At 47.2% G+C, this 23,759-nt stretch overlaps 1 protein-coding gene across 50 annotated transcripts in view; it reads left to right on the top strand.

Annotated features, from left to right (window-relative positions):
* Positions 1 to 23,038, top strand: part of NQO2 (N-ribosyldihydronicotinamide:quinone dehydrogenase 2) — a 30,832-nt gene extending 7,794 nt beyond the window's left edge. The window contains exons 1-12 of one of the 50 annotated variants that reach the window (XM_063665731.1): positions 3,421 to 3,662; positions 4,684 to 4,806; positions 5,625 to 5,861; positions 7,254 to 7,852; positions 8,090 to 8,266; positions 9,232 to 9,304; positions 10,106 to 10,197; positions 13,631 to 13,795; positions 16,151 to 16,281; positions 18,800 to 18,913; positions 20,157 to 20,258; positions 22,758 to 23,038. In XM_063665731.1, the coding sequence (XP_063521801.1) occupies positions 10,191 to 10,197; positions 13,631 to 13,795; positions 16,151 to 16,281; positions 18,800 to 18,913; positions 20,157 to 20,258; positions 22,758 to 22,934 (696 nt within the window). In that variant the 5' untranslated portion in view covers positions 3,421 to 3,662; positions 4,684 to 4,806; positions 5,625 to 5,861; ... (2 more) ...; positions 9,232 to 9,304; positions 10,106 to 10,190 and the 3' untranslated portion in view covers positions 22,935 to 23,038. Of the gene's footprint in view, positions 1 to 2,856; positions 2,929 to 3,371; positions 3,663 to 4,683; positions 4,807 to 5,396; positions 5,862 to 7,253; positions 9,305 to 10,105; positions 10,198 to 12,845; positions 12,955 to 13,630; positions 13,796 to 16,150; positions 16,282 to 18,799; positions 18,914 to 20,156; positions 20,259 to 22,757 lie in introns of those variants that run through there. The other 49 variants (XM_063665736.1, XM_063665728.1, XM_063665740.1 and 46 more) reach the window with 49 other exon arrangements.
* Positions 23,039 to 23,759: the final 721 nt, after the last annotated feature.

The following is a 23,759-nucleotide window of genomic DNA, read 5'->3' on the forward strand; positions in this document are numbered from 1 at the left end:
AAGGAAGGTATACAAATGGCTAGTAAGCACATGAAAAGATGCTCAAAGTCATTAGTCCTTAGGGAAATGCAAATCAAAACCACAATGAGATACCACTTCACACTTGCTAGGATGGCTATAATTTAGAGGGAAAAAAAAGAAACATAACAAATGTGTGTGAGAATGTAGAGAAGCTGGAACCTGTGTGCATTGTTGGTGAAAATGTGAAATGGTGTAGACACTGTGGAAAACAGCTTGGCTGTTCCTCAGAAAGCTAAACATAGAATGACCATAGAATTGTTGTAATACCGACAATTCCACTCCAAGGTGTGTAAGCAAAATTATTGAACACAGGGACTGAAACAGATACTTGTACACCAATAATCATTGCAATATTATTCACAATAGTCAAACAACAGATGAGTGGATAAACAATGCCTGGTATACACATCTTTTCCTTCCTTCCTTCCTTCCTTCTTTCTTCTTTCTTTTTCTTTTCTTTTCTTTTTTTTCTTTGAGACAGTCTTGCTGTCGTTGCCCAGGCTTGAGGGCAATGACACAATCTCAGCTCACCGCAACCTCTGCCTCCTGGGTTCAAGCGATTCTCCTGCCTCAGTCTCCTGAGTAGCTGGGGTTACAGGTGCCCACCACCATGCCCAGCTAATTTTTGTGTTTTTAGTAGAGACGGGGTTTCCCCCCGTTGGCCAGGCGGTATACACATTTTTCTATCATTCGGCCATAAAAAGGAATGAACTTCTGATGCATACTACAACATGGATGAAACTCAGCAACAAGGTTTTTGAGGGAAAAAAGCTTAGTGAAAAGGCCACATCTTGTAGGATTCCACTTATATGAAATACAAGCAATAGACAAATTCATGGAGACAGAAAGTAGAGGCTACCAGGAGTGGAAGGAGGGGAGAATGGGGATTTATTATCCAATGAGTGCAGTGTTTCTATTTGTTTTTGTTTTTGTTTGAGACAGGGTCTGGCTCTGTCGTCCAGGCTGGAGTGCAGTGGCACGATCTCAGCTCACTGCAGCCTCCACCTCCTGGGTTCAAGCAATTCTCCTGCCTCAGCCTCCTGAGTAGCTGGGATTACAGGTGTACACCACCTGGCAAATTTTTGTAGAGATGGGGTTTCGCCATGTTGGCCAGGCTGGTCTCAAACTTTTGACCTCAGGTGATCTGCCTGCCTCTGCCTCCGAAAGTGCTGGGATTACAGGCGTGAGCCATGGCCCCTGACCCAAGTGTTTCTATTTGGGATGATGAAAACGTTTTGAAAATAAATAGTTGTAATGGTTGCACAGCACTCTGAAGGTAATTAATGCCACTGAATTGTACACTTAAAATGGTGAAAATAGCAAATTCCATGTTATACAGATTTTGCTACCCAAAAAACAAAACAAACAATCCAAAAACCTTTATGTTATTATGAAGAAGCAGTTTTCCAAAGGAATAGGGATGCTGGTAGCAGAAGGGAAAGGAATCTTATTAAATAAAAACAAAAGCAATGTCCTCTTCAGGAGGTGGCTCAGCTAGTTTAGCCTTACCTTAGCACCATGATGGTCCATTTTATTCAGAAATAGAAACATGGGGCATTGGGGAGAAGAGGAAATGTGTACCTGCCTCACCTGCCTCCCTGCCCAGAATGCCGACTCCGACTCTTGCATTCCACTAAGGCTGGGGATTAAATGAAAAGTGAGAATCTGGAAAGCCCCAGAGATGCTGTTTGTTGTTGGAGCTGATTTTATCTCGTTTTAGTAGCATGACCTCCTCCTCAAACTCAGGATGCAATTATGGTCACATCTCATTTGTTTGCAGTAATTGCTCAGCCCCATACCAGATTAGCACGAAGTTCTGTTATTTTCCTTTTGAGGATGGGCTCCTACTGAACTGTCCTGGAATCTACCACCATTCAGGTTACAAAAGACCCAGAGAACTAGGCCAGTCCAGCTTCCAACCCCAAGCAGGGAGCAACTTGCTCAGTCCACGTTGTGATAGCTCCTCGCTGCCACAAGGTGGTGATGTTGCATCACAGACTCGCATGATGGGCGCGCAGGCGCCAATGCTCCCAGGACCTGTTGTTCCATTCCTAAATGAAAACTGCTCCCAGGATCTGGATTCACAAGACAAGGCAGCCTGTTCTCTGCTGGGGAGCTCAGGGGCAAGAGGGCATCTCGGAGGGAGGGCACATTCTCACCTCTGAAGACCAGGAGAATATCATCAACACATAGACCAATCCCAGCAGTGCACCTTAGGATGGGGAGGGGCCCTGTGAGTTAAAGCAAAATGAACGAATGAATGAACCAGTAAGTATCTGAGAGGGAAAGTCTCAACGACCCTCAGGAGGTGCAATCAAGAGTTGCAGTTATTTTCGTTAGGAACATTCTAAACCCAGGGGAAACCTTCCTTCCTTCTGCTCAATTGTTGGAGTGGGGCCATCCCGGGACACCAGAAATCAAGGTATAGAGTTTGGAGAAGGGACTTGGGGAGGTCGCAGTGGCAGGTGACTGCCAAATGAGGTGGCAGAAGCCAGCAAGCGCTGGAAAAATAGACAGTCGGCCCAAACTGTTCACCAGCACCGCCCCCCATAACTCCCCACCGGCTCTGGTTTCAAGACTTTCCGTTCTCTAGGTATTTCCTTGGCCTTAAACCATTTTCCTTTAAACGAACTTTTTCTGTGGAGCCATCCGGTTTCCCCCGATGTGGCATCTCACAAAGGACAGTCCGGTATCCCAACAGCGTGTTGCGTTCCGCGGGACGCAGATTTCCTTCACAGGCACCCCCTGGGTTGCGTTTTTATAGCCACACCCACCCTCCTCCCTATCTCCTGGGCACTGCTAATGAGTCTTGCATTTCTCTCCCCTGTTCTTTAGATAAATGAACCATCCGTGCGTGACCTTTGCGGGGGCATCTTGCATAATACCAGTACACCAGCGGCGCCGTCGGTGAGTGACCTTTGGGACTGGTTTCTCTCACCAGCGTAACTCCCCGGGAGATCCGAGCAAGCTGATGAGTGTATCAGTGGCTCATTCTTTCTGTTGCACCACGGACCTTCATTCTGTAACCGGGATACCTGCCAGGGATGGGGAGCGGGAGACGCAGGGCAGGGGCGTCCCTCCTCTCGGCACATCCTCCCCGCGCTGGATTTCTATCAACCCAGTTTCCACCTCCCTGGAAGCCAGCAGAGTCCTCCCCAGCCCCGGATCGCCGGGCGAGGCCCCAGGCGGACCTCAGGGGAGGGGAGTGGGCGGAGCTTAGGGGCCGAGGCAAGGTGTGGGTGGGGCGGGACTCCGGTGTGGAGACTGGGCCTGGGCGTGGGCGGGCGCGGAGCGAGGCGCCGCATCGCCGGGGCGGGGTGTGGGCGGGGCTCGGGGGCGGGGCGGGGTGTGGGCGGGACTCGGGGGCGGGGCTCAGGGGCGGGGGTGTGGGCGGGGCCTCGGGGTGGCCCGCCTGCTGCGGAAAGAGGCCTGCAGTCCCGCGTCGCGGGGCAGGTTCTGGGCTGCTTAGGTTGGCGCGGGTCCCTGGTCCCCGGGGGCGCAGTCGCAGCGCTCCCGCCCTCCAGGCGTCTGAGAGTGCGCGGCCCTGTGCGGCCGGAACCTGGCGCAACTCCTAGAGCGGTCCTTGGGGAGACGCGGGTCCCAGCCCTGCGGCTCCTACTGAGGCGTGCGCTGGTCGGAAGGTGAGTGATCCCCGGTCGGGGACCGGGGGACTTGGGAGGGACAGTTCCCGGACTGGAGGGCCAGAACGCTCTCTGGGATTTCAGCTGGCCGGCCATAGAGCCCTGTGGGTCGTCGCGCCCGGGCCAGGGACCATTCTGTACATAGGATCGTGCTTGGCTCTCACGGAACGCGCCCACACGCAGGGACCCGGTGTCGAATCGTCTGGTGGAATCTGCCCTCAACCCTATGAAGCGGGTGCTGGTATCATAGTCATATTACAAGTAGGAATCAGCGGGCCCGAGGTTAGTCTGTAAAGGGGGTACCGGGGTTTAGGCCCGTGCGCTGCCCAGCGCTGCCCTGAAGGCGCGGCTGAACCACTGGTTTGCGCTGCCTTTGTCAAGGACATTGTGGCAGTGTGGAAAAAAAAAAAAATCAGCTTCTCTAACCTATAATCTCTCTGGGAAAAAAAATCAGCTTTTTTTTGAGACGGAGTCTCACTCTGTCGCCCAGGCTGGAGTGCAGTGGCACGATTTCGGCTCACTGCAACCTCCGCCTCCCGGGTTCAAGCAATTCTCCTGCCTCAGCCTCCCGAGTAGCTGGGATTACAGGGGCGCACCACCACGCCTGGCTAATTTTTTGTACTTTTAGTAGAGACGGGTTTCATGTTGGTCAGGCTGGTCTCAAACGCCTGACCTCGTGATCCGCCCGCCTGGGCCTCCCAAAGTGCTGGGATTGCAGGCGTGAGCCACTGCTCCCGGCCCTCTTTTTCTTTTTTCTTTTTTTTTTTTTTTTTTTTTAGAAGAGTCTCACTCTGTCGCCCAGGCTGGAGTGCAGTGGGGCAATCTCAGCTCACTGCAACGTCTGCCTTCCAGGTTCAAGAGATTCTCCCCCCTCAGCCCCTCGAGTAGCTGGGATTACAGGCGCCTGCCACCATGCCTGGCTAATTTTTTTATTTTTAGTACAGGTGGGGGTTTCACCGTGTTGGCCAGGCTGGTCTTGAACTCATTTTTCTTTCTTTCTTTTTTTTTTTTTTTTTTTGAGATGGAGTTTCGCTCTTGTTGCCCAAGCTGGAGTGCAATGGCACAATCTGAGCTCACTGCAACCTCCGCCTCCCGGGTTCAAGCTATTCTCCTGCCTCAGCCTCCCGAGTAGCTGGGATTACAGGTGCGTGCCACTACACCCAGCTAATTTTTGGTATTTTTAGTAGAAATGGGGTTTCACCATATTAGCCAGGCTTGTCTCAAACTCCTGACCTCAGGTGATCCGTCTGCCTCGGCCTCCCAGAGTGCTGGGATTACACGCATGAACCACTGCGCCCGGCCAAAAATCAGCTTCTTTAACCTTTAATCTCTGAAAAAAATTAATCAGTTTAACCTTTAATCTCGGAAGATCACAGCCAGAGAAATACATGAAAAGGAACAAGTATTAAATAATATACACTTCTAGCTGTGCTGTTTATAGTTTTGGGAAAAAAATGGAAATAACCTCAGGTCCCAGAAATAGGAAAATGGGCACAAAAGGGTATGCAGGCAATGGTTTAGCTGCAGCACGAATACACACTGAATACACTGTGAAATGTTGTCTGTTAGAATGCCCAGCAAGGGGACTGTGCACATGGAAAGAGGCACAGGAAATAAAGTGAAAACATTACAAAATAACTTCTTAAAATTAAATAATGTGCACATCAGAAATATCAGAGCCCATATGACCTGGTATATACGGTTTAATAACCACATGGATCTTTTTTCCTTTAGGCCTGGGTAGGTGCATAGTTGCTAACAAGGGACAGAACTGTCACTGCTGTGGATGGGGTGCCAGGGGAAGTGCCTGGGCTGAAGTGAACAGTGACACACTGCAAGTCAAGAGCCTTGGAGTCTTTCCCCACTATTTCAAATAGTATAGAACATAGAGCTGAGTCACTCAAATAGAGCTGAGTCAGTCACTCAGCTCTTGGACCTCAGATTCTTATTCTTAACTGCTAGGGAGATGGAGACAGAAGTCACAAACTCACATGCCACCAGGCATATGATGTAAACATGTAAACTGGGCCAAGGAATACAAAAGGGAGTGGTGAGCTGGGGACACTGAAGAATGGATGCCCTGTCTAGAGGAGTGAAAATGAAGCATTTCATACAAACAACATGTCTTCGGGCAGTCACTTTGGGAATCAGGATAAGGTGTTCCCCCAGTCTGCAGAAACACTGGCAATGTTTACAAAGGTAAATTATTTCATATCACTCTATTTTTTTTTCTTTTTTGAGACAGAGTCTTGCTCTGTTGCCCAGGCTGGAGTGCAATGGCACAATCCTGACTCACTGCAACCTCCACCTCCCAGGTTCAAGTGATTATCCTGCCTCAGCCTCCCAAGTAGCTGGGACCACAGGCACATGCCACCATACCTGGCTAATTTTTGTATTTTTTAGTAGAGACAGGGTTTTGCCACATTGACCAGGCTGGTTTCAAACTCTTGACCTCAGGTGATCCCCCCACCTCGGCCCCCCAAAATGCTGGGATTACAGGTGTGAGCCACCGCAACTGGCCATCATTCCATATTACTCTCTAGTTTAAGAGGCTCCAAGGGCTTTCTGTCAGGCTTAGAATAAAATGCTCACCCCTACCCTAGGAGGGGTCAGGTCAGACCCCTCCCTCCTCCCTGACGGCATCTACCACCACCCAACTCTTTTTTTTTTGAAACACAGTTCAGCCAAATAGGCTTTCTTTTTTTTCTTTTACTTTCTCTTTTTTCTTGAAACAGAGTCTCACTCTGTCACCCAGTCTGGAGTGGAGCAATCCTCTAATCTCAGCCCCCTGAGTAGCTGGAACTACAGGCATGCACCACCACACCTGGCTAATTTTTAAAAATCTTTGGTAGAGATGGGATCTCACTATGTTGCCCAGGCTGGTCTCAAATTCCTAGGCTCAAGTGATCTCCTGCCTCAGCCTCTCAAAGTGCTGGCCATCACAGACCAGACTTCTGCTTCCCTGGGATTTCCCAGGCCTCCCTATGCACTGTGACAGCCAAAGTTTGCTTTCTACAAAGTCACCTCCAGGCAGTGACTGTCTACCAGGGCACCGTAGAGCCTCCCAGCTAATGATGAGGTCACTCACTCTCTTTTTTTCCTTTAAGATAAATCCCTTTCCCGACCCACCATTTTGGCTTACCTTGTAAGTTACAGCCCTACTTCTCACTGCCAAGTGTGGGTGTCACTGCTGGCTTGGGGAGTGTGGATTCTGTAAACTTGCCTCATTGGGAGGCTTTGAGGAGTGACCTCCAGGGACTAGACAAGTAACTTGTTCTTCACAATCACTGCCCTCCCAAGAACATCCAGGATTTCAGCCTCAGTGCTAAGACAACCATGTCTCTCCCTGACATGTGCTTGCTGCTGATAATTCTAGGAAAAGCAGAGGGCTGTGCAGGTGCCCCTGCCCCTAGGCTAGGAGAGCTGGCAAATGCCTGGAGACCCAAAGGCCTCATCCTCATGGAGGCCAACTCTTCTGTTTTAGTGATATACACAGTATCTTTTATTGTGATTTATAGTGCAACTTACCGGTTCAAATAATACTACCTGTATTCATAAACTTTCTTTTTCCTTTCCTTCCTCACTGCCCAGCTTTAGGTTCATTCTTGTAAGTGTTGCTGGTGTCAGAATAGGAACCTCCCTGCGCTTTGAATGGATGAATGTGACCTCTCCCACATTCTCCGGTGCTGTGATGTGCCTTAAACACAGCAAGGTACTTGGACACAAAGCCTGTGCCTGGAGGCCTTATGCAGTTTCAGACAGACAGTGCATGGCCCTCGCTACACACTCAGTGCCACTGTAGATGTTTCTGCCTGGAAAATACATAAACACAAATATCTGCAGTTGCCAATCCACCACCGTCTTGCAGCCCCAAGAGAGCCCCAGGAATCCAGGTTCCTTTGGTATTTCTGCTCCCTGCCCTTGGTGCATAGCCTGCATCCCCAGGACGACAAGAAGGCTGACTGAGCCCTAGCATCATCCCACAGTCCAGCTGGGAAGAGAGCCAGCGACAAAGCCAGAGGGAGCTAGCTCCCACACCTCCCAGGCCCAGCTGAGTTAGCTTCTTGAGGCTATTTCCTGGAAGCCCCGCCTGTGACTTCTGCTGACACCTCACTGGCCATCTCAACTGCAAGGCAGCCTAGGAAATGTAGTGCTTACCTGGACGCGTGGATTCCTGGAATCGACTCAGGGTCTGTCCTTGGGGAACCAGAGTGGGGATATTCAGTCACCAAAGATGCAGGTTCCCAGCTGTCCAGTGAAGTCAAGCGAATGGGGAAGGATTTGAAGTCACCTTTGGGCGTTTGGAGTGATCAGAGCTGTCTGCCTCCTCTTGGGGGGTGACAGTGCCCCACTCTGTTAAGTCCCATGCCTGTCCCCAACTCAGCTTCAGCCACAGTGATGTAGCCTCTTTTCCTTTCCATCCACAGGGCGCCTGGCCTAGGTGGAGCCCACTCCTCAGCACTCACCTCCCTTCTTGCAGTATTCTGCAGACCCCAGCCCTGTGCCTGTGCTCCTGGACAGCTGGAGATAAGGAGTGAGCCCTGGAAGATGCTCATTCAGGCCCTGCTCAAGATGCAGTCCTAGTGGGGATAAGCACCACTTTTGTGTGTCTCTGTGCTTTTTGTTTTGCTGTAAAGACACAGTGATAGGTTCACATTGTCGTTTGGACACAACATGCGCGATGCGTGTCTTCACACTAAGCCCTAGTCACACTCTCTGCATTGTTTTTTTATCCCATTTTTTTCCTACTGTGGTACAGAACATCTCACATAAAATTGACCATTTTAACCACTTTTTTTGTTTGTTTGTTTTTTGTTTTTTTGGACAGAGTCTCGCTCTGTCTCAGCCTCCCGAGTAGCTGGGATTACAGGCATGCACCACCATGCCCGGCTAATTTTTGTATTTTTAGTAGAGATGGAGTTTGGCCATGTTGGCCAGGCTGGTCTCGAACTCCTGACCTCAGGTGATCCACCTGCCTCGGCCTCCCAAAGTGCTGGGATTACAGGTGTGAGCCACGGTGCCTGACCCCATTTTAGCCACTTTTAAGAGTAGAATTTTCTGGCTGTTTTCTTCATGTACTGATAGACACTTGGGTTGCTTCCATGTTTTAGCTGTTGTGGAAAATGCTGCTTTGAACGTGGGTGGGCAAGTGGTTTTCAAGACGCTGCTTTCAGTTTTTTGGGTTCAGAGTAACAAACGGAATTGCTGAGTCATGTGTTAATTCTCATTTTTCTAATTGTATATTTTGGGGGCACAGCACCTCTACAGCAGCGGCAGCACTCGACCTTTCCCCAGTGGTACACAGGGTTCCGACTTCTCCTCATCCTCACCTACGTGTGTTATTTTGTTTTTTGGTAGTAGTAGCCATTCTAATGGGTGTGATATGGGATCTCATTGTGGTTTTGATTTGCATTTCCCTAATGATTAGTGATGCTAAGCATCTTTTCATGGCTTACTGACCATTCATACATCTTTGGAGAAAAGCCTATACAAGCCTTCTGCCCATTTTTGCATTGAGTTGTTTGCTTTGTTGTTGTTAAGTTTTATCTGAGCTGTTTTTTTATGGTAGGGAGAGTGGGTTTGTTGGAGTCTCCTTGTCTCTCCCAGAAGGAAGCCAGAATTTCAGAGATGGCCAGGAGGAGGTGAGGCCAAAGGCTCCCCTGGGGAGAACTCACGTTTTTCCGGAGCCCCATTGTGTGCCAGCCACTGCACATAGCAACTGTCTCTCTCTCACTCTTCTGGGCCATGCTGTGACTTTGTTGATGAGGAGGTTGAGGCACAGAGGGGTGGAGGGATGTGCTGCAGGGCCCACAGCTACAATGGGCAGAGCTGGAAATTGCACCAAGTCTGTCCGATGTGGGGGGTCTCCTCCGCTCCGCTGCATCCCTGGAGAATCTCTGAGACTTCTGGTTAGAGCCTGGGTCTAAGCCAACTCCCATTATTTTCAAGTGAGGGGAAGGGCCGACAACTGCCAGTGCTGGCCCACCAGTGTCTGGCACCAGCCGAGGAGTGCGCGCACCCATTGGTGGTGTGGCGGTTCACTGATCCCCCAGCCTTCTGCTCGATCTACGGGGAAAACTGGGGAAGGCAGGAAGGCCAAGGAGGCTCAACTCCTGCTTCCTACCGTGGCTTATTTCCTGGGTCCTTTGCTGTATGACTGTCTGGATGGAAGGTTCTGAGTCCTCTCAAAAAAGGAAAAAAGTATGGGTTTTGACATCCTGCGTGGCGAGTCCTCTCCAAAAAGGAAAAAAGTATGGGTTTTGACATCCTGCGTGGCTTGTCCTCTGAGGCCTAAATCTCCAGAAGATTCCTGGCCTCTCTTGAGACGTCTTTCTCTGATGTGTTTGCGTGTCTGTCAGGAAGCAGCAGTGACGCCTAGATGTGGTACATTCGACCTCACCCATGCCTCTCCCCACCTCCCCTGGGTTCGTTTTGTCTTCCAGATTGCTGGACTCGCTGAAGAGAGACTGCGCATGAAAGCCCCAGCCACCCATCAAATCAGAGAGAAGGAATCCACCTTCTTACGCTATGGCAGGTAATGATTCACTATTGTGGAGTAAGACTTTTTTTTTTTTTTTTTTTTTGAGATGGGATTTTGTTGTATTGCCCAGGCTGGTCTCAAACTCCTGAGCTCAAGTGACCCTCCCACACTGATCTTCCAGGTAGGAGTTAGACTCTTAATCAGAAATTGGATACATTGTCGTAAAAAATCCAAGCCACGTGGAAGTGTATAAACTATCTGGAATTATCTAGTTTTCTATTTTTTCACTTGTTTCATTGTTCCTTTCGACTTCCTCCAGAATTTAAGTTCCTCAAAAGTGGGGCCCTGCCTACCCTGTCTTTGCTGTGCCTCCAGGCCCTGAAATTATCCCTGGGCCATAGCAGGGGCTCAGGTGAATGAACCCCAGGAGGCATCTTGGGTAAAAATTCAGTACGATTCTATCTTTGCTTTTGCAACTGCTTATCATGCACATATACATGAAAATGCAATCTTGCAACTTTTTTATTTCACCTAACGATATAACATGGAGAGCCTTTCATGTTAGAACACACAGATTCACCTTATTCTATACATTATAGTGTAGATTCGGATTTTCAACCTTGGCACTACTGACATTTTGGGCCAGATAATCCTATGTTTTGGGGGGTTGTCCTGTGCACTATGTTTAGCACCATCCCTGGCCTCTGCCCACCAGATGCCAGTAGCACCCCTCCCCCACTAGCTGTGACAAACCAAAATGTCTCCAGGCATTGAGAAATGTCCCCTAGCAGGCACAACACTGCCCCAGTTGAGAACCATTGGTGTAGGTATTTCATTTGCATCTATTCTCCTGTTAAGCCCCTAAGTATAGTTCCTTTATTGAAATAAGAGTCTGAGAAAGTAAAATTAAAATGTTAACCAAGAATCTAACTTATGGAATTCAACCTTTGTAGTCAGCTCAATGCCCTGAAACCCGTTGCTTCCAACTGATATGTGTGTTTTCTCCTTAAAGTGTCATTATGAAAAATTTAAATAAAGAGTTTAACATCTTAGAGGTGACCAGGGTAAATTTAATTAAGCAAATCACCAGGCTGACTCCCCGAGGAAGTCAGTATATAAGCCTGGAGACTCTTTCCAATGAGGAAAATACTGCTCCAGAAGTCCCTGGTGTGAACGATACTGCCAGTGCCAGGAGGGCCTGACTCTTCCTAGAGTCCTCTTTGTTATCAGCATCACCACTGAAAGATGGGCTCCATGTGGCCCTGCCTTCCCATGAGACCAGCGGGTCTGATTCCTCATGTTTTGTTTAAGTGTCAGATTTTGATGGACTGGGGGAGATGGAAGCAGAACTGTGCCACACTGAAAGGTGCCTGTAGCTGATATCTGCAAATGTAGGGTTAGCATGGAAGATTAATTCCAGCAGTTCTTTATTTTGGTGTTAGGGAGCTGTTCTAAACCTTCTTATAGAGGATAACCAAATCAGGTTGGTCTTTTAAAAGATTTAGTGGTGGTATTTTTGAGGCGATATAATTTGACCCATTGCATTGTGATGTTGAGCTATGAATAACTGGATTTTTAAAATGCCCATTACTTTAAAACTGCCACCTATTAGAAAGTTTGGTATTTCTGGGGCCAGGTGCTGTGGCTCATACCAGTAATCCCAGCACTCTGGGAGGCCAAGGTGGGCAGATCACCTGAGATCGGGAGTTCGAGACCAGCTTGACCAACATGGAGAAACCCTGCCTTAACTAAAAATACAAAAAATTATCCGGGCGTGGTGGCGCATGCCTGTAATCCCAGCTACTCAGGAGGCTGAGGTAGGAGAATTGCTTGAACCCGGGAGGCAGAGGTTGCAGTGAGCTGAGATCGTTGCTCCAGCCTGGGCAACAAGAGCGAAACTCTGTTTCAAAAAAAAAAAAAAGAAAAGAAAAGAAAGTTTGGTGTTTCTGGCCAAGTGCGGTGGCTCATGCCTGTAATCCCAGCACTTTGGGAGGCCAAGGCGGGTGGATCACTTGAGGCCAGGAGTTCAAGACCAGCCTGGCCAACATGGCAAAATCTCATCTGTACTAAAAATACAAAAAATTAGCTGGGCGTAGTGGCACACATCTATCTGGGGAAATTCAGCCAGATATTGGGCGAAATTCACCCCCAATATTTCATGTAGGTTCTTTTCTATATTTCCTAAGTGTCAGCCGGTCTGAGAAATAAAGGGACAGAGTACAAAAGAGAGAAAGTTTAAAGCTGGGTGTCCAGGGGAGACATCACATGTCGGCAGGTTCCGTGATGCCCGCCGAGCCCGTAAAACCGGCAAGTTTTTATTAGTGATTTTCAAAAGGGAAGGAGTGCACGAATAGGGTGTGGGTCACAGAGATTGTGTGCTTCACAAGGTAATAAGATATCACAAGGCAAACGGAGGCAGGGCGAGACCACAGGACCACAGGACCGGGGTGAAATGAAAATTGCTGATGAAGTTTTGGGCACGCATTGTCATTGAGAACATCTTATCAGGAGCCAGGGTTTGAGAGCAGACAACCGGTCTGACCAAAATTTATTAGGCAGGAATTTCCTTGTCCTAATAAGCCTGGGAGTGCTACGGGAGACTGGGGCTTATTTCATCCCTACAGCTTTGACCATAAAAGACAGCCGCCCCCCGAAGCGGCCATTTCAGAGGCCTGCCCTCAGGGACGCATTCTCTTTCTCAGGGATGTTCCTTGCTGAGAAAAAGAATTCAGCGATATTTCTCCCATTTGCTTTGGAAAGAAGAGAAATATGGCTCTGTTCCGCCCGGCTCACTGGCAGTGAGAGTTTAAGGTTATCTCTCTTGTTCCCTGTTCTTTTTTCAAGGTGCCCAGATTTCATATTGTTCAAACACACAAGCTCTACAAACAATTTGTGCAGTTAAGACAATCATCACAGGGTCCTGAGGCAACATACATCCTCCTCAGCTTACGAAGATGATGGGATTAAGTGATTAAAGTAAAGACAAGCATAGGAAATCACATGGCTATTGATTGGGGAAGTGATAAGTGTCCATGAAATCTTCACAATTTACGTTCAGAGACTGCAGTAAAGACAGGCGTAAGAAATTACAAAAGTATTAATTTGGGGAACTAATAAATGTCCACGAAATCTTCACAATTTATATTCTTCTGCCATGGCCTCAGCCGGTTGCTCCGTTCGGGGTCCCTGACTTCCCACAAAACACACCTGTAGTCCCAGCTAGTCAGGAGACTGAGGTATGAGAATCACTTGAACCTGGGAGGCAGAGGTTGCAGTGAGCTGAGATCATGCCACTGCATTCCAGCCTGGGTGACAGAGCGAGACTGTCTAAAAAAAAAGAGAGAGAGAGAGAGAGAAAAAAAAGAAAATTTGATATTTCTTAGCTTCAATTACTATGATGCACCTGAACATTCAATTTTCATCTTAGTCTTCATTGAATTTAACAGAGGTTGTTCTTCAAGAGGAACTGTTTCTTATCCTGATTTAGGTAAGAAAGTACTCATTGTCTATGCACACCAGGAACCCAGGTCTTTCAACGGATCCTTGAAGAATGTGGCTGTAGATGAACTGAGCAGGCAGGGCTGCACCGTCACAGTGTCTGATTTGTATGCCATGAACTTTGAGCCGAGGGCCACAAAGAAAGATATCACTGGTGAGTCATGGGATAAATGCTCTATTTGTAAAAACCATCTTTATGTTTTTTACTTTAAAAAATGTTGACTTCCAGCTGCAAAATGGCATTATAGAAGCAAGCTAGCTTCACTTTCCAAAAACAAATAGATAGCACTGGGATTATCACCAGCAATATCCCAGAAGTCAAATATGAAGTTGAAATAGTTCCCAAGACCACACATAAGTGAAATAACTCCAAGCAGACGGTAAGAGATTGGACTATCATATCCATGACACCCCTCCTCACAAACTACCCAGCACCAACTGTGTGGGAAATTTCCTCCCAAGTCAGAGGTTCTACACTGGAAAAGAGATCAAGGTGGACAATCAGCTTCTCAATTTTCTGGGGTTCCCAGAAACAGGCAGGAAGGAGACCTGTTCCTGCCTCAACCCACACGAAGCATCAGGAGTGCCTAAAGGGAGAAATATCCCTGACAACAGCCAGAGACAAAGGAGGGAGATGGGAGTATTGTCCCCAGCCTTGGAAACTCTGATCTGTAACTTAGCCAAAGGAGATGCCAAACCAGAGTGGCTGTTCAGTAGCACCACACTGTAGGAGGTACATTCAGCAGCTTTCCTGGACATGAGCTGCTAGCCAGCGTTCCCACACTACCATGCTATCCCCTTTGGAACCTCTCATATTCAAGACTGGCACATTCTGAACAGTAGGTTACTAGAGCTGAGGCAAACCTGGGCATAAACCACCATCTAGTGCCAAAAAGGAGGTGGTGACTTAGTAGAGGAAAAAAAAAAGAAATTTAATAAGAAAGTTGCAAAGACTTTCTAAGCAAATATATGTAATAAAAATGAAAACAAGTCAGACATAGAAGACTGAAATAAATAGATGTCATCCACAAGAAACAATAGTAAACAGGGAACCATGACCCCTCCACACAGACAAAGCAGGGAACCAGTGACTGAACCTAACGAGACAGCGCTGTTTGGACTCTCTGACCAAGAATTCAGAATAGCACTTTTAAGGAAATGCAGTAATCCTCAAGATGACACAGAAAAGCAATTCAGAAATTTATCAGTTAAATTTTACAAAGAGATTGAAATAATTTTTAAAAAATCAAACAGAAATCTTGGAACTAGAAATACATTTGCTGAAAAATTCATTAGAGGCTCTCAACAGCAGAATGGATGAAGCAGAAGAAAAAATCAGTGAACTCAAAGACAGGCGATTTGAAAATACACAGGGGAGAAAAAAGAAAAAGGTATGGAGATTTCTTACAAAATATAGAAAATTACCTCAAAAGACCAAATCTAAGAATGATTGGTGCTTAAGAGGAAGCTGAGCAAGAGCAAGGCATAGCAAGCTTATTCAAAGAAATAATAACAGAAAATTTTCCAAAACTTGAGAAAGAGATAAATATCCTGGTAGAGGAAAGTCATAGAATAAACAGATTTGACTCAAATAGGACTACCCCAAGGCATATAATTATTAAACTCTCAAAGGTCAAGAACAAAAAGAGGATCCTAAAAGCAAATAACGTGTAACAGAGCTCCAGTTCATCTGGCAACAGACTTCTCAACAGAAAACATATAGGCCAGGAGGGAGTGGGACATTTTCAAAGTGCTGAAAGAACAAAACTGTCAATCAAGAATACTGTACCCAGCAAATCTAGCCTTCACCTCTGAAAGAGAGAGAGTCTTTCCCAAACAGAAAAGCTGAGAGAATGCACCACCACCAGACCCACCTTACAAGAAATGCTAAACGGAATTCAATAAGAAAGAAAAACACTAATGTGCAAAAAGAAAACATTTGAAGATGTAAAACCCACTGGTAAAAGTAAGTACACAGAACACTCTAATACTGTAATTGTGTACAATCCACTCATTACTATTATTAAGTCTAACAGACAAATCCATCAAAAACAATAATCACTATGGTGACCTGTTAAGAGCTAAAGATAAGCAATATAAAATATGTAAATCAAGACACAGATACTCAAAAATGTGGAGGTGAGCATGAAATTAAAGTGTAGAGTTTATTTTTTTAGACCTGTTTGGCATTGAACAAGACATCCAGCCTCTCTTGGGTGTCAGTTTGCTCTCTGGTAAATTGGGAAATACACCAGTCTCACCAGTTGTTATGAAGAAAGGTGATGTGTGTAGAGCACAGCACCTGCTAGGTAGGAAGTGCTCAATCAGCGGCCCTCCCAGACTGCTTCTCTTTCCCTAGCTCGGATCCAGGGTGCAGCTTCTGGTCAGGTTGCAGCAAATGTCTTTGACTTGCTCTGAGGAGTCCAGTATACACAGTGCTACTGGGATGGTTGGGATGGGCTGTGGATGCCCACCTAGGAGTGACAATGTTTGGCCTCTTCCCCCACAGGTGCTCTTTCTAATCCTGAGGTTTTCCATTATGGAGTGGAAACCCACGAAGCCTACAAGCAAAGGTCTTTGGCTAGCGACATCACTGATGAGCAGAAAAAGGTTCAGGAGGCTGACCTAGTGATATTTCAGGTTTGTTTTTCTCTAATTAATATATTGAATCAGATTCATCTTATGTACAAACTCTTTCTGAATATTGAGTTTTGTGCTGCTTCTGGAAGTGGCATCAATGTTTTTAGCACAGTTGCACACTTACTGAGCAAATATTGTAACCTGGTTACAACACCTAGTTACAACACTTCACCTAGTTACAACACTTCACCTAGTTACAACACTACTTTAAACACTGTACGTAGATGTAACACTACTTTAAACACTTTACCTAATTGGGTAAAGATATCCACGTAGCCAATATCACTCACTCCAAATCCCGACTGCCATGTAAATAGGAATGAAGGATCTTTCCATTAGCCCAGTGGTCCAAGAATCATCCGAAACCTGCCAGTCTTGTTGCTTCCCTTCTCTTCCCGTTCCTGCCCTGGGACATTCTGGGGCTGCTTGAGAACCACATTTCTCTGCACAAATGTTTATCAGGGTAAATCAGGCCAAAGGCATCTCCTTAAATATCCTGCCTTAAATATCCTGATCATTAAGAGGAAAATCTCTGGTTTCTACCCTCTCAGTTGTTGCTTCACCCCCAGCCCAGCCACCTTCCTGTATTTGTTCACAAGGAGGTGATGCCACTGCAGAGTGAACTGGCCTGCAAAATGGCCTCCAAGAGTGCTGACTCATCAGGCCACTTCCCGCTACTGCAAGGAAGATGTGCAGGCATGGCTGTGACTGTGTAAACCTGGCAGCAGAGTACGCACATGAGCTTTGAGGGAATTGTTGGGTGACAGAAATTCCTGTCCAACTAGAAGGAAAGGGGAATCTATTATAAGGGCTCTGGTCACTTGGGCCTCCTGGATCCCAAGGACAGAGCTGTAGCTGCTCTCGTCCTCAGATTCCCATCTGCTCCTTTCTGCCTCTTGGCTCTGTTCTCTCTCACTGCTTGCCAGGGTCTGGATCCCCTAGATCCAGAATTTCCAAGCAAGGGATGATTGATCTGGAATTTCCAAGCAAGGGATCTGATTGGTTCAGATCATTTCTGTTTTCCAACCCTGCTTGAGGATGCGGAGTGGGTAGGACGAGAGCACTGTTCGCATGAGCCCACCATGTGAGGGCAAGGCAGGGGATGAGGGGCATGTGACCACTTTCCAGACAAAACCACCTTTCCAGAATGATGAGGTTCCCAAGCCTTCATAAAAGCAACCTGCATGTGCGGGAAGAGGGCTGCCTCATCCTTGCCCAGGCTTGCCTCTGCACACCCCTTCCTGACACCAGCCCTTTCTTTACTCAGTGACCTTGAGCTGCTAATCTGACCGAAGTGCAGGATGTCCTTTGTCCTAATTACAGGTGGGTGGACTCATAGTCCTCAGGCCTAGGTGACCACGTGGTTTACCATCTCTGCCTTAATACCATGCCAGTATGACGTGCCTGTATCCTGGGGTGCGTGGTCCCAGCAGAACCACGCTGAGCTCTCTGCTTCTGCTGTCCCCCTCGGGTCGGCCGGCCACGTGGAGCCCGCTTTCCTCCTCGCACCCGCTCTACTCCCATAAGCCGGTGGCTGGGTAGGCTAAGACCTGGACTTTCTATAATGGCCTTTCTTTTGTTTCACTTCATTTCACTCCATTTCCCTGCTTTCCCTTTTTTTCTGATAGTTTGTCCAGAGGGTCTGCATTATAAGTTATTTTTTTATTCAACATTAATAAAAATTTCATTCATCACTACTGCACTACTAATATCAGAGCCCACCACTCACTGAGCATTGATTCTGTTTTGGGCACTGTGGTGTGTCTTCGAATCCTCACCAGGATGCTGTGAGCTGTGAACTATTCGTAGCCCTATTTGATGAATCAGGAAAAAGGAGGCACAGGGAGGTCAAGTAACTTGCCAAAGTCACACAGCAGCAGGTTGTGGAGCTTGGGTTTCAATGCCAAGTCCTGAGATTGTTTTATATTGAAAGCACACGAGACATTGGCTTCCACCTTTGGTAACAGATGATTGCCTATGTTTATTTCCCTTCCCAGGCGGTAACACTGGATGTAATGTTAGGGCATCTATGGGATAGGGAGATCTTAGTGCTGGTCTAAGGAATACAAACATGACTTTAGTTGGTGTCTAAATCCATAGATGCTCAGCACCTAACTCAGTCTGACTTCCAGATGCTAACAACACACCCCAGGCAGGCGAAGGGGCATGCTTTTCCATACTCTTCCTTTTGACTGACTTGATCACAGACTGCTGCTCCAAAGCCAGTGTCATGCACAGCTCCTCGTCCCCTCCCTGCCTGCCCAGGGCCAGCATCAGGGGCTGTCATCACTGGGGGATGCAGAGCTACCTGTAACAGCAACAAGGACCATTGTCAACTCCGTTCCTGTCTGACACCCACACTGCACCTTTCAGAGCTGACCATAAGGGTTACCCTCACCTGCCCAGCTGCCAGGGAAGACGAGGGCTGTGGGCTTCATTCCGAATCACCAGATAAACTAAACTAGGAAACCTGAGGTGAGCCGCAGCCTCAGTTTCTCTTTGGTGTTGCTGCCCACAGTTCCCGCTGTACTGGTTCAGCGTGCCGGCCATCCTGAAGGGCTGGATGGATAGGGTGCTGTGCCAGGGCTTTGCCTTTGACATCCCAGGATTCTACGATTCCGGTTTGCTCCAGGTATGTGCTCTTGGATAAGGATCACTATGGATAGTTGGAGCGAGGGGACAGAGGATGCGTCTTCTATCAAGTTATATTTCTAGTTTGCTTCCTTTTCTTAGCAAATATTGATTGAGCACCCACTATGTACAAAGCACCATGTGCTGCACACGGGTAGACACAGCATCGTTTCTGAAATCATGGAGCTTTTTGTCTAGTGGGGCTGTAAACACATCCACAGCATACTACACGCATGGCAAACAAGGGAGTGGGCCAGGTGTCAAGTGACAGGGGACCTGGGCAACCTTATGTGGGCAACCCGGCGGCCAGTCCTGGCTCCAGAGAGAGTATCTCCCTGGTGCAGAGCCCAGCCCTGGCCTGGCACAAGTTCACCCCCTTGAGCATCATGTGCCTACTGTGAGACAAGATCATGCGACACCCACGTGGCAGGATGAGGAGGGCACGGAATCTGGTAGATGTGCAACACGTGGTAGCTATGAATTCTTACTAAAACAATGATTTTTAAGGCCGGGTGCAGTGGCTCACGCCTGTGTTCCCAGCACTTTGGGAGGCCGAGGAGGGTGGATCACTTGAGGCCAGGAGTTCAAGACCAGCCTGGCCAACATGGTGAAACCCCGTCTCTACTAAAAATACAAAAATTAGCCGGGCATGGTGGTAGGCGCCTGTAGTCCCAGCTACTTGGGAGGCCGAGGCAGGAGACTGGCTTGAACCTGGGAGGTGGAGGTTGCAGTGAGCCAAAATCGCACCATTGCATTCCAGCCTGGGTGACAAAGCGAGACTCGTCTCAAAAAAAAAAAAGAAAAAAAAAAAAGGAATGATTTCTAAATTCTAAAACTTCAGAAAATAAATGCACATAAGGGAAACATACTGAGTAACTAAGATGTGTCTTGGACCATGAATGGTGCTACCACTTACTGAGCGGCCCTGTGTGCTGGGAACCTTGTCCTATGGTCAGTGCCTCAGCCGTATCCATCACACATGGTGTCATGGAAACCAGGTTTCCACCAGCAACCTGGGCATGTTAGAGCTTCTGTGTCTGCTTGGTCCATTCACTTGGAATGTCTCCTCCTCCTCTTGGGATGTCATTGTCACCTATGGATGGGAGTGTTGCATTTGTCCATCCCTGGAGGGTGTCCACACGCATGTTCCCTGCTGGCTGTGCTGAGCCCGTGTGCTGGAGGCTTGGCAACATTTCCGTCCTCTTCTGGAGTCCACACAAATGCATCTGCTTTCTCCCTTGCAGGGTAAACTAGCGCTCCTTTCCGTAACCACGGGAGGCACGGCCGAGATGTACACGAAAACAGGAGTCAATGGAGATTTTCGATACTTCCTGTGGCCACTGCAGGTAGACCAGCTGCGAGTGGCTCCCTTGCTTGTTGGCACACGCACACACAGACACAGACACACACATGCACACATGCATACACACACACACACGCACACACATACATGCCCTCAGCTCCCCGAAGAGTGAGATGAGATGGGATGGAAGCGTGATGCCCCACACCATTTTGACTCCCCTGGATACAAGAAAATTATAACATTTTGCCCCTTTTAAATGCTTTACTTGACAGATTTGAAAAGCTTGACCAATAGAGAAAACATGCCCTAATTATAGCTTTTGATATGGTTTGGGCGGAAGCTAAGCCAAACCTGCTTAGCCTGGTCAGCAGAGTGGCCCCAAGGTGGCCCTGCGTGTGTTGTGATACGTGCGGGTGGAGGCCATCCATATGGCTTTGGCAGTGCTTGGTGAGGGCAGCACTGCCCTTGGACCCTGGCAAGTGGCACCCCAGGCCCTGCATTCCGATGGCTGCATGCTGGTCTCTGCTGGCCATGCCAACCCCCACACGGGCAAGGGGCCTATGGAGCCAGCCCACACCCACCTCCCAGTATGCAGGCCCCTCCCAGGCCTGCTTCCCCAGGGGACCTTTTGGTGCCTGCGTGAGTGTCCCTGGGCCTGAAATGTGGCCGAGTAGTGGCCACCTGCCAAAGGGAAGGTGGTGGGCAGAGCAGCTCCAACATGCTGGGGTGTCCCACGAAGGAACCCCTGGTGAGGGGTGGCAGAGGGAGGGAGTGGGGAGCAGACTCCAGGTCAGGGGCTCCAGAGAACCCAGAAACCCTAGGGGTCAACTGTTCCTCCAGGTTGTTTAAGGGAGGTTTGTCGAGACGGGGAGAGCTCGTTCTTGAGGGGTAGGGAGTTTGCTGGGAAAATGCACGTGTCACCCCTTTTCTGTGAACTTTCTCTAGGTGCACATGCCTTGCCCATGTCCTATTGGGTTGTTGGTATTTTTTAATTTTCTATTTGTCAGCACTCTTCATATATCAGAGAAATTAATCCTATTACATTCTTTCAAAACAACAATTTTTCCTCCTATAGGCAGTGCACATTGACTAAGTTCATTCCTTGCTTTTGTTGTTGTTTGCTATTATAAATAGGATTTTGTCTTCAATTATATCTTCTAAAAGTTCTTTTGATTGGTGAAAGCTATTGATTGCTGAATATTGGTTTTTGACCCCGACCATTTGCTGTTTTCTCCTCCTAATCGTAATTTTTTCTTAGTTGGTTTCCAGTAATAAAGTCATGTTGTCTGAGGCCGGGTGCGGTGGCTCACGCCTGTAATCCCAGCACTCTGGGAGGCCGAGGCAGTGGATCACCTGAGGTCAGGAGTTTGAGACCAGCCTGGCCAACATGGCGAAACCCCATCTCTACTAAAACACAAAAATTAGCCGAGTGTGGTGGCGGGCACCTGTAGTCCCAGCTACTTGGGAGGCTGAGGCAGCAGAATCGCTTGAACCTGAGACGGAGGTTGCAGTGAGCCAGGATTGCACCACTGCACTCCAGCCTGGGCAACAGAATGAGAATCCACCTCAAAAACAAGCAAACAAACAAACAAACAGATAAATAAAATCATGTTGCCTGTGGAAAAAAATGTGGATAGTGGTGTGTGGGCCTCACTCCCCACCTAACAGGGCAGGCCTGGGTGAGGGTGTGGGTTTTAAAGGAAGTAATGCAGAGGATTGAGTGTGATATTTTTAGAAAAAAAGTGGTCCTCTTTGAAAGGAAAAAGTATGTGATTCCAGTTACTGATAGTCTACTGAAGGAAATGATAATTTACAAACCTGACCTTGCTTCTTCACAGGCCAACTGGTCTCTTATGTGTCATTAGCCAAGTTCAAATTCTTCTTGCTTTTAAAAAAATCTTTTTTTTTCAGTTTGCAGAAGTACATATTATGGCAAAAAAAAAAAGAGACAATATGAAATATAAAAAGAGAAAGTCCCTTTAATCCCCCCCACCTCAGAAAGAATCACTTTAAATGGTTTGATTTATTTTCTTAGGGCCTATATGTTTTCTCACATACATAATTTTTATTATAGGTTTATTACATTTACTGCTGTTTTACATAAATGGTATATCATAAATACTGCTTAAAATTTGTTTGTTATTTTCATTTAACAGATATCTTGAACAAACTTCCATGGTATACATTATAGCTAGAATAACCTCATTCTGGAATAATCTATAGTGTGAATGTACCATAATTTGCCCAGTCAAGCAGAACTATAATGTTTGGTGTCTGAATCAGTTGCAAAGATTGTAGGTTAACTGCAGTTATAAAAATAGAGCTTGGAAATTGCAACTGCCCCAAGTTCTTCACGGCTCTTATGCAAGGCTGTGTCCTAAAGCCATAGGGAAGTTTAGCTTTCAGTTGCCTGTAATGTTAAGGTTGTTTCATGATTTTTTGAAGATTTGTTTCACACCATTTCCCCCCTTAAGTCATTTAACCGAATGGTATGTAACAGGTGTGGTTTCTAATGAGTTCTTTTCTTCCGCTGTTGCTTTAGCATGGCACGTTACACTTCTGTGGATTTAAAGTCCTTGCCCCTCAGATCAGCTTTGCTCCTGAAATTGCATCCGAAGAAGAAAGAAAGGGGATGGTGGCTGCGTGGTCCCAGAGGCTGCAGACCATCTGGAAGGAAGAGCCCATCCCCTGCACGGCCCACTGGTACTTCAGGCAATAACTGTGTGGCATGTGGGTATCACATAAGCAGCACACTAGGAGACCCAGGTGTGGGCAAAGAGAAGATGGTGCTGTCATGAAATAAAATTATAACAGCTACCTGGGGATACTTTTTTCTTTCTGTTTTTTGTTGGTTTTTAATTTTAGCTTTAAGGAGCACATGGGCAGTACTATTTCAGGGGAATATTGTGTGGCGCTGGGGTTTGGGCTTCTATGGATCCCATCACCCAGATAGTGAGCATAGTTCCCAATAGATAGTTTTTCAACACTTCCTTTCCTCCCTTCCTTCCCGCTTTTGGATTCCCAGCGTCTATTGATCCCGTCTTTTCACACCTGTGTACCCAGTGTTTAGTTCCCACTTATAAGTTAGAACATGGGGAATTTGGTTTTGTTTCTGTGTTGATTCACTTAGGATAATGACCTCCAGCTGCATCCACGTTACTGCAAAGGACAGGATTTCATGTTTTTTTATGGCTGCATAGTATTCCATGGCGTCCGTGTACCACACTTTCTTTATCCAGTCCACTGTTGATGGGCACCTGGGTTGATGCCATTTCTTTGCTGCTGTAAATAGTGCTGTGATGGACATACAAGTGCAGGCATCTTTTCATAGAATGATTTTTGTTTTCCTTTTGGTAGATACCCAGTAATGGGATTGCTGGGTTGAAGGGTAATTCTATTTTTAGCAAACTAGAAATATTTAATGAAGTACATGAATGAGCGTCTTCAGAATTGTATACAGCCAGATCAAATATTTTAATAATGAGCTTGTTATGTTGAATTCTATTCTGACCATCATTCACTGAGATTTTCTTTTCTTTCTTTC

This window comes from Pongo pygmaeus, chromosome 5 (assembly GCF_028885625.2).
Source record: "Pongo pygmaeus isolate AG05252 chromosome 5, NHGRI_mPonPyg2-v2.0_pri, whole genome shotgun sequence".
NCBI lineage: Eukaryota > Metazoa > Chordata > Mammalia > Primates > Hominidae > Pongo > Pongo pygmaeus.